This window comes from Nannobrachium achirus (genome assembly GCF_963921795.1).
Source record: "Nannobrachium achirus genome assembly, chromosome: 12".
In the NCBI taxonomy this organism is placed as follows: Eukaryota; Metazoa; Chordata; class Actinopteri; order Myctophiformes; family Myctophidae; genus Nannobrachium; species Nannobrachium achirus.
The window spans coordinates 23,191,760-23,202,254 of NC_137832.1; the positions used below are offsets into that span (position 1 = coordinate 23,191,760).

Consider the following 10,495-nt stretch of genomic DNA (forward strand, 5'->3'; position numbering starts at 1 on the left):
ACCCAAGCGGTTCAAAAACAAGGAAAGCGATGAGACTCGGTGAAGTTTTAGTAAACATTAATTTATTAGCAACATATGGACTAACACATGCCAACGAGTGTGCCGATATAAAGCTGTTTCGACGGATCGGTGAGCAACTTATTGATATGTACATGTTTTGAGCGTAGTATGGACGTTGGGGCTCAACCAGCGAGAGCCATATGACTCTGGCTTATAACTCCAGGAGAGACATAACCTCCGCATATTAGCATCCTCTCCTGGTAGTTATAATTTATGGCTAGTAAAGGTGCAATAGACACAAAATAAACCAGGTGAATTATCGGGCTTGCTTAAAGGAGTGGCGACACCGGCCGAAAATTAACATTATGATACAGTAGGTCACGTGGTGTTTCTTCAAACAGTCTGAAAAGGAGGCGGGCCGTATCAGTTAGTAGTGAATGTATACTTCGTCCGTTGTGCGGTGCCGCACACAACCTTGTTGTTAGCGTGTAGCGTGGCTAGCGCTGCACCGCACGGCTATTTGCGAGAGCTATTGTGTGTGTACACACACACACACACTAGCCTGGCTCCAGCCAATAGATCCGCCCACTCTCTGAGTGAACTGCATCTCTTGGTCTGGATGTGTCATATGACGTGTCTCTTGCTACCGAAAGCTTCTCAAACCGACCGAAACCGACCAATGAAATCAATGCAATGCGGAGGAGGGGCGTGTCTAACTTTTGAAAATCAACAGAAACAGTGGAGGGAGGGGTGGCTGCGTGGCTCACCAGAGTTCTTAATTGCTCCCTTTGAACTTCAAAAGGGCTCCGAACTGCAGTCATTGATTGAGCCATACAAGTGTCGAATAGCTCGTTAGTGATTCTCTCTAATCAATGAAACATCAAAGACAATGACCTGTTTGGTGCATGTCATTGAGGGGAGGGGGAGGAGGGAATGTTTTGTGTGCAAAAGTCAAACACAACCCCTCCCACCAGATCTCTTGTGATTGGGAATTTCAAATTTTAAATCCCCTCCCCTTTTCAATCAAATAGAATGGCCACAAGTTCAGACTCAAGCCCCAGCGTAGTCTGAAATCGCGCGCGAAAGCACACACACACACAGGCTACACACACACAGAGGGTATGAGCCGCGGACCTCCTCTGCGGAGGAGGAGGAGGAGGAGGAGATCGCTGGTCCCTCGTTCTACGGTTGCTCCGGTGTCCCGGGTGCTCCAGTCAGGTTAGGGCAAGAGACAGCAGGGTATGGCCGACAAAACCGTCGCATAGACGGGGAGAAGCGTGTTGACCCTCGTACACCTTTTTTGACACCTTTTTTGAAGAAGACATGTACTTTTTTATCGGTCTAACCATTGATTTTATAGCGAATGCTATATCATTTTTACCCCTAGAACTGATAGTTTTAAAGTTGGTTTAGAAAGTCGGAAAGACACCTCGGACAGATTTTTTTGGGGCAGTTTCAAAAGATAATGATATGGATAATCGACTCCGCCCCTCCCCCCAATGCCCCCATATTAGCCCAATCAAATTAATTTATTTCGGTTACTGTACAGAAAGTACTACTTTCAGTACAGTAACTACAATAAATTAATTTGATTGGGTCATTTAACATGGGGGTACATGACATCATTAAAAAAATTGGCTAATTTGATAGCCATAATTAGCTTTTTTGGCCGTGTCACGCCCCCTTTAACAAATCTTCCAGAACTACTGTAGAACAGTGTTTCTCAACCACTGTGCCAGGGGACATTTGGTGTGCCCCTGAGAAGGATCAAGTGTGCCCCTTGAAACTGCTTGAAAGCCAGTATTGTATTTATCATTTTAAAAATGATTTAAACTAGTGAAAACAGACAATCTACAACGCCTCGCGGTGCGAGGCGTTGTGTGCTTGTAGATCTGCTGTTTTCACTACTGTTGTGCGAAAGCCTTGTATGATGAAGCAGGGCTTTACTTTGCGAAGAAACGTACAAATTTGAAACTTGGTTTCTTCCCGACCGTGACGAAATTTACACCCCCGTATTATGTTGGTGTGCCCATGGATTCTTGGGACATGAAAAGTGTGCCCATGCAGAAAAAAGGTTGAGAAACACTGCTGTAGACAATGCAAATTTAGATTTGCTATCATAGAGGTATAATATAATGGTTCCTATTTGAGCGTTACTAAATTTGTGTAAGTGAGTGATGTCATCTCTTGGGGACAGTGATCCCTTGGCATTAAAGCAGCTCAGTGAAAACATTCAAATGAAAAACAGCACAGCTCCAAACCTCAGTGTAGGAACCAGCAAGTATGTATAATGTTATAATTTAAGCGTATACTGCCTAAGGGTGAGGTCACAGCAAACTTTAATTCTCCCTATGCGGCGGATTCTGCCAATGCTTTTCAACAGGAACAGAGCAGTTTGTTGCCATTCGCGGATTTCCACCAAAAAAAAAACAAAAAAACGCTCCATTCCCAATGAAAAGCATTGGCAAAATCCGTGGCGAGAATAACCAAATTGACGACTGTGGGGGTATACTGTATATCGTCACTGTCGGGCAGAAACCTCGTATCTCCAGCTTTCAAGTTTGCATGCTTTTTCATAAAGCGAAGCCCTGCTTTATCATACAAGGCCGTCGCACAAAAGTTGTGAAAACAGCAGATCTACAAGCACACAACGCCTCGCAGTGCGAGGCGTTGTGTGCTTGCAGATCGTCTATTTTCACTAGTTTAAATCATTTTTAAAACCCATTTAGGCCTGACCTAAGTTTTCTGAAAAACAATGTTATTAAAAAATTTGCCTACGAAACAAATATGTTGCTACATACTGTAGTGTACATAATACACTAAAATGTGTTCCCGGCCTGAATGGGTTGTTAAAATGATGAAAGCAAAACGAATATACAAGGTTGTCACCCGACAACGACGATATGCTGCATGTCTTAACGGTGAAATTTGGAAGAACAATGCCACTTTGAACGTGGCAGTTCCATGATGAATGGGAGCCATTTTGGTGCACAGCTGCATAAAACAGGTGGTCCCAACCTGAAGAAGGTGTGCAGCTGCTGCCTGCTGCACTGGGACCAGGTGAGATCCACGCTGTTGTAGCCTCCGTCAGAGGCCATCATGAAGCCACTCCTGCTGCAGGTGTTCCCCACGCCATCGTGGTTTATTCCAAAGCTGGTTCAAAAACATGACGCTTAAATAAGTTAATAAAAGGACGCTGAGGCCTTGCTGCAATCTAACAACAATAATAATACATATCATACATTTTTAATTAACCATATGGTATAATACATATTTTATACTTCATCGGACGATGGTGTCATGCAGCGAATGTAGCCAGTCTTCAAGTTCAGAGCTTGAAGAGCTGTGGTTTTCGCTATTTTCGAAGATTTCAGAATTGTTTTTACGAACACAATTTTTTTATGTTCGTTAGTTTTATGATTCGAAAATGACATGCAATCATTACATGATGCCCAAAATAGGGATGCCAGGCTTTGTGGTTTAAAGGCAAAATCTCCAAGTGAAAGGCTGAAATTACAACATTAAAGGATTAGTTCACCCCCAAAATGACTTTTTTTCTATTGATTTACCCTGACAGTTTCCCCATCCAGTGCCATGCATTTGGGTCCCCATCCGAAATCAAAGGGGGTAAATTTACTATAATCAAATTTTTGTCATAGGAATGCGACAAATAAAAAATATATATTATTGAACTCAAGTCTCTATGGCCATGTAGTAATAATCAATAGAAAAAAAGTCATTTTGGGGTGAACTACTCCTTTAAACGCAGAGCTATGCTCTACCTGTGTCCAATCTCGTGTGCGATGGTGATGCCCAGGTCAAATCCTGTGTCCTCTGTGATCACACAGCTCCAGTCACTGGTGCAAGCCCCGCCCAGCTGTGCCACACCCCTGACCAGATTGTTCCCATCGGGCAGCACCAGGTCATACCTGTTGGTAGGTAAAGTCAGAGAAGAACATGAAGAGATGTTGGATCTGGAGGTCCAGGGGTGTCGCAACAAATTCTGGGCCCTGGGTACAAGGATTCACTGCGGGCCCCCCATGAATGTTCTTCATAGGGGGACCCTAGTAACTCAGTCCCACTTTTCCCGCCCTTGTGACGCCCCTGGTCACACAATGTCGTTGCTGTACTGTAGACACCTTGCGACTCCATAATCTCATCTTTTAGTTTTTCGTAAATCAATGTCCTACTTCACCAAGCTCACGACGTGTCGCACCGCAACACGTTGTAAGCTTGTAGATCTGCTATTTTTGTAAGCTTTTGAAAGTTAATGCGAAAGTGGTTACATCCGTGGATTTTATAAATATTTAAAGATGGGGTGCCATGATCCCCCCCCCCCCCCCCCCCCCAAAAAAAAATTGCAATCTTGTGAACTCCATAGACACATACAAAACAGAAGAAGTACAAAACTATGGCACCACCTCTTTAGCTACAATGGATTGATTGGAACACAGGTTCTTTTTGCACACACATTTCCACCCGACAGCGACAATATGGAAATAGTGCAGAGGATTCAAAATGACGAAAAAAGGCTTTATTTAAACTGAAAAACTGAAAATAAAAAGATTTGAAAAGGAAATTACCAAATGCTTCATTAACTACATCTGGTGTGCTTGGAATAATCATGTCACAATAAAACCTATGAGTGAAACTCGTAGAGCCAGACTCCAGACACGTGGAGCCAGTTGAATCGAATAAAATACCTGGTAATGTAAAGCAGAAGATCGGCATGTAATGGGTCTGTGTCGTTGGAAGGGTTGATCCTTCGACCCCAGTCGCACACACTTCTGAGAGAAGCGGTGATGTTGGTAGACATTTGGATCTCTGGCTAGAGGAGAGAGGAAGGAATTAGTAACTGAGTGGCCCTCGGGGAATTAGAAGGCCGCCCGGACCCATTTAGGCCTAGAATTATTGAATGCTTTAACTATTGAAAAATAGCAGATATACAAGCTCACAGCGCGGCACCGAGTGCCTCGCTGTGAGCTTGTAGATCTGCTATTTTTGAAAAGTTGTGAAAATATGTGCAAATCTTTGAATATATGTATTTTCAAAGCGAACGTTTGTAGTGTTCAAAAAGACACTTATAGAATCAGGTCAAAATTCTAATTTTCATGATTTTTTCAAAAATAGCAGATCTACAAGCTCGCAGCGCGGCACTCGGTGCCGCGCTGTGAGCTTGTATATCTGCTGTTTTTCGATAGTTAAAGCATAAAATAATGATACACAATAATGTGCGGCCTCCTGTCCTCCCAGGCTATGTGTTGAAGTGTCCCTGAGCGAGACACTTAACCCCTAAATGCTCCCTGAGCGCTGTATAAATAGCACCCACTGCTCCTAATAGTTGAAGTGGGTCAATTCAGTGGATGAATTTCACGTATGTGCACATGTATAGTGACAAATAACACCCAGTGGTGCAGTGGTGATTCAATGTTTGGGGGGTCGCGAACGTCGCTCGACACCTACTATACAGGTCTATTGATATGCAAATAGGCTAGTTTCTTTGTTAAACGGTTGTCGAGGTGTGAACTTCGGTGGGTGCGAGACCCCGGCTCAAAAAAGATATGGGTCGTCGGGGGCGCGCGACCCAAGACCACTGCAACACTGATAACACCACAACAACTTCTTCTTCTTATGTGCCATAACAGTCTCTCGACCTAAAGCTCCAATCTCGCTATTCATTTTCTGTATTACTTTGTTCATATCGTCATTGTCGGGTGGAAACCTTGTATTTCCAAATTTCAAATGTGTACGTTCTTTCGCAAAGTAAAGCTCTGCTTCATCATACAAGGCTGTCGCACAAAAGTAGTGAAAACAGCAGATCTACAAGCACACAACGCCTCGCGTTTTCACTAGTTTAAATAATTTTTAAAATGTTAAATCCAAAAAGGAACGGTTTCGGACATTAAAGGTTTTCACCCGACAACAACGATATGTGTGTTTTAAATTGTTCCCTTAAATTGTTGTAAATATGTATGTTATGTTTGTACAGTATAACTGAAAATGCAGAACCATACAAAGAAAGAAATCGAACTCCGTAATATAACACCCTCTTTCTAATTAATCAGACTTTTTGTCACTAGCTTTTTGATGTGTTGCTTATGTTTTGTTGTTGTGCTATTTAGTGCATGTGACATTGTGACAGTGAACTTGAATGTGACTGGACTGCGGAGGAGCGGACAGACCTCTGGCTCTGACAGGATGATCATGCGTACCAGGTGCACCCTCATGTTGGCCCCTAAGGTCATGTCCCTCAACAGCTCCGAGGCCTGTGGGGAAATTACATGCAGTACAGAGCAGGCAGGCAAGTCTTTGAAACATGCAACAGGTGTGTGTGTGTGTGTGTGTGTGTGTGTGTGTATGTGTGTGTGTGTGTGTGTGTGCGTGCGTGCGTGAGTGCGTGCGTGCGTGCGTGCGTGCGTGCGTGCGTGCATGTCTAGGAGCTCACGATGTTAAGGTTGGTGAGGATGTATCTCTCAGTGTCCTGTTTGTGGGCCTGTTGGACATCAGGACCCACAACCACCAGTAGTTCCAGGTGTGTCACATCAGGCATCACATTGGCCCTGCGAAACCGCCTGCTGACTGTGGTTAGAAACAAAGTATAGCACAGGGGGAAACAACCATTCTTAACGTAGAATTGAGTAGACTTAGTCTTGATGGTGCTCAAGAACGTAAAATGAAGAGAAAGATCCAGGCACTCAGGAAAAAGGGAAGAAACATGTATAACAAAAACAAAAAAGCTTTTATTAATGCATGACATGTCAGTTTTAAAAGTCAAAGTGTTTCGACCACAGCAGTCTTCATCCTTGTCCTGATGAAAACCACTGTTATTTTCTTGCAGTGCCTGGATGTTTCTCTCTGACTTCACAGCACAGAGCTACTTCTTCACATTTCCAGAATGCTGTATCTTATGGAAATGAGCTAAAGGCAGGGACGTGCTGGCCATGTGGAAAAGCGGGACAACTCCCGAACGGCCGGTTCATTCCCGGCCGGTCCAGTCCGGCCATTAGGAAAAAAATTAAAAATAAAATGTCGGCCTTCGTTCCATTTTGGGGGCTAGGCGGCCAATAAAATAAATCGTCACTGTCGGGCAGAAAATCTCCGAGTTTCAAATTTGTAAATTCTTTCGCAAAGCAAAGCCCTGCTTCACCATACAAGGCCGTCGCACAAAAGTAGTGAAAACAGCAGATCTACCAGCACACAACGCCTCGCACCGCGAGGCGTTGTGTGCTTGTAGATTGGCTGTTTTCACTAGTTTAAATCATTTTTAAAATGATAAATACAAAACAAATGGTTTTGGACATACAAGGCTTCCACCCAACAACGACAAAATTTAACTCATGTAATTGGCCCACTGGCTTGTCACTTGTCATGATCTGAAATGGCAAATCATTGAGTAGCAGCAGCGCTATAGAGAGAGATCTCTCTCTATAGCGTGCAATGAGGGCCTCTCCAACTCTTTTTCCCGGGCTGAATCAGGGGCCCAGCACGTCCCTGTGTGTCATATAATGCAGTGTTTCCTTATGACAGTAATAGCAAGACAGTTGCCACAGCATTGAATGCACAGCATTTCTTCAAACAGTTGTTAAGCTTCGTTTACGCTCCATCACACAAGGGTGTCGCTGCCAAGAAGAGCTAATGTAAAAGCTAATAGCTTGTAGACCAGTTCCTTTTGGCAAGCGACACTGTCATACTACAGAGCATAAATTAGGCTTCATAGATTCAGCCAAACTACCAACCTGAAGCAGTGTCAGGTTGAGAGCCCACATCGCTTTGATGGTGAGAGTTTCGAAAAACCTTAGGTAGAAAGCACAAAACAATCAGTGAAATATATATAAACAGTAGTATATCCTTTTTTAGATCAACAGCAGCATTTGGCCTATTTAAGGCTTGCGTCCGTATGTTACGCAGGCCTATTGTATAAGACCGAGATCCTGTTAAAATGTAGTTATGTCTCTCTGTAGGTACATGTACCACGAGGACAATAAACAGTTTAAAGTTGAAGAGTTCAATGTACTTTGCAGATGTCCCCGAGCAGAGGACTCATGAAGCGCTGTGTGGACTCCTGCATGTTCCCCTCTGTACTGTTCGACCTACCTCCACCAATGGAGATCTCATTAGAGCAGTGGAGCCAGGCAGTGGTGACAGCAGCAGCAGCAGCAGCAGACACTGCGGCATCATAAACGCCATATCTCCCCTCGTTCCTGTTGGTCTGCCTGACCTGCTTTAATACAGGGAGGGATATCTCAGATACAGTATGCAGTATGTGGTTCGCCCCGGCTCTCAGTCAACCTGGCGCCAGGCCTAGCAGGGAAGTGGACGGTGTGTTTACCAATACACTAGGGGCAAAGTTGACCCGTGGCACACGTCACTCTCTTTCTGTGTGTGTGTGTGTGTGTGTGTGTGTGTGTGTGTGTGTGTGTGTGTGTGTGTGTGTGTGTGTGTGTGTTTTGTGTGAGTGTTCTCGGGGGGAAAGATCAACGGTAAAGGATCGGTTCATTTATGGGTACTAATTCATTAGTCACTTCCTGTTTGATTGAAATAAATACAACAAATATCTATGTTCTATGACTCATTGGTTGTTCAGGAGAATTTCTTAACAATTCATGATGACTGCTTGTGCCGCAGAATTGTAACGCATTAATTTGAGAGTATTTCACTAGTAGCTTATGGGTATACAATTTATTTGGCATCTAAAACCCCAATACTGAACCGAAGTATTTTTTATTTCATTCATGACCTTTTACAGCCACAATCATGTAATGAATGAATAAGTAATGTATCATGCATTTACATTACAGTGTTAGTTCAACACGAATACCACTAGAGGGCAACATGCTTCTATTTGTGCTAGACTTCTCACTCAGACCTTGAATTTCAAGAAGGTAGCAGACAAATGTGTTCAAACTAAGCCAGCATGCCAGCATATCCAAACATTCGTTTAACCAACGGCAAACATTACTAAAACCAGGACTTTTAAAAGCTCATGATATAACAAGCCTCCACATGCAGCCTTACAGTTCCAAAAGTGTATTATGACTTGACAATCTAGAGACCAAATAGAACTGCTTAACGTATGGGCACTTTTACTGTAAGTGACTATAATAACCTTTATAGTCTTTCATTTGAAAGTATGTGTATTTGATAGGCAATTAATAGACATGCCCTCTCTGATAACAATTAAGCTAAAAAAAAATCTTAAAAATTTTCCCAGTTTCCAGATATAGTTCAGCTGTGTTAATAAGTCCCATCTTTGTCTTCTTTCATGGTGACCTCACAACCCGTATGTGCGCGCACAGACGCACAGACGCACGCACGCACGCACGCGCGCACGCACGCACACACACACACACACACACACACACACACACACACACACACACACACACACACACACTCACAGATTGCAATTTTTTTAATGATTACACAAGTGTTTAATGACATACTGTACTGTAGCACGCAGCAGCAACAACAGTATTTTCACAGTAAGGCTTGTTATATTCACCCACCTCTCTCTCTCTCTCTCTCTCTCTCTCTCTCTCTCTCTCTCTCTCTCCATGTCTGCCTTCCCCTATTTCCTGAGGGGTATACTTTATCTCTATAAAGCCAGGGATTCAGGCCCCATCTGCCATTCGTCTGCCAGATATCTGTCCGTTGTCACTCTCAATTAACAGCTGCGTTTCACAGGCATTAGTACACCAGCATCAATGTTCCACTAAAAACCTCCATTCCCACACTGAATTCCAGAGCAAAGCCACAGACTGTGATAAGTGTCATTGTATCTGCAATACCCACGCTTTTTGTGAGAGGAGGGGGCTGGGATTGTATATTTATGATGGTATGAATTATACATACCGCCATATGGGATGCCCAAGTGTGGCCAACTGATTCTAGTTGATGTCTTCCGAAACATGTTGTTCGAGCAGCAATTACTGAAAAGGGAAAAGGTTAATCACAGTTAACTGTTGCATTTCTGTGTGGTGGTACTCCAATAATAATAATGATATCAACAATAAAAAATAACTAGAAATGTGCAATTCTGGGAAAATGCAAGTGTGGAATCCACTGGGAAATGAATTCCGTCTTACCATTATATATTGTGATGTAAAGTGACGCATGACCAAAAGCTTCACTTTTTTTAGTCACTTATGTTAACATACATCAATATTATATGATTAAATCTGAGAGGGCGATTTTGTTTGTTTTGTTTCAACGTCAAGAAGCATGCAAGTCAAACCACTGTCTCCTGTACTGGGATTCATTTCTGTACAGTGGATCTGGTTTGTGCTGCATATAAAAGGACTCTCATTCATCAGCTGCCCTTGTTTTCTCCCTCCATCTGTCACACACTGGTTCTGGAGAATCACATTTCCACAAACACTAAATGCGCACACACTTTCCTGTACAATACTCTGTCACCTAATCCTTTTGGCCCCATACATTTTATAAATAATAAGCATCAATGAAAGGGGAAGCCATAACAATAAATTATCTGTGA

General features: G+C 43.1%; 1 protein-coding gene across 2 annotated transcripts in view; it reads right to left on the bottom strand.

Moving 5' to 3' along the window:
* Positions 1-8,318, bottom strand: part of adamts13 (ADAM metallopeptidase with thrombospondin type 1 motif, 13) — a 31,228-nt gene extending 22,910 nt beyond the window's left edge. The window contains exons 1-7 of one of the 2 annotated variants that reach the window (XM_080739331.1): positions 8,095-8,318; positions 7,737-7,794; positions 6,446-6,579; positions 6,183-6,266; positions 4,704-4,828; positions 3,783-3,929; positions 3,019-3,153 (exon numbers count right to left, since the gene is read on the bottom strand). In XM_080739331.1, the coding sequence (XP_080595457.1) occupies positions 3,019-3,153; positions 3,783-3,929; positions 4,704-4,828; positions 6,183-6,266; positions 6,446-6,579; positions 7,737-7,794; positions 8,095-8,187 (776 nt within the window). In that variant the 5' untranslated portion in view covers positions 8,188-8,318. Of the gene's footprint in view, positions 1-3,018; positions 3,154-3,782; positions 3,930-4,703; positions 4,829-6,182; positions 6,267-6,445; positions 6,580-7,736; positions 7,795-8,094 lie in introns of those variants that run through there. The other variant, XM_080739332.1, reaches the window with a different exon arrangement.
* Positions 8,319-10,495: the final 2,177 nt, after the last annotated feature.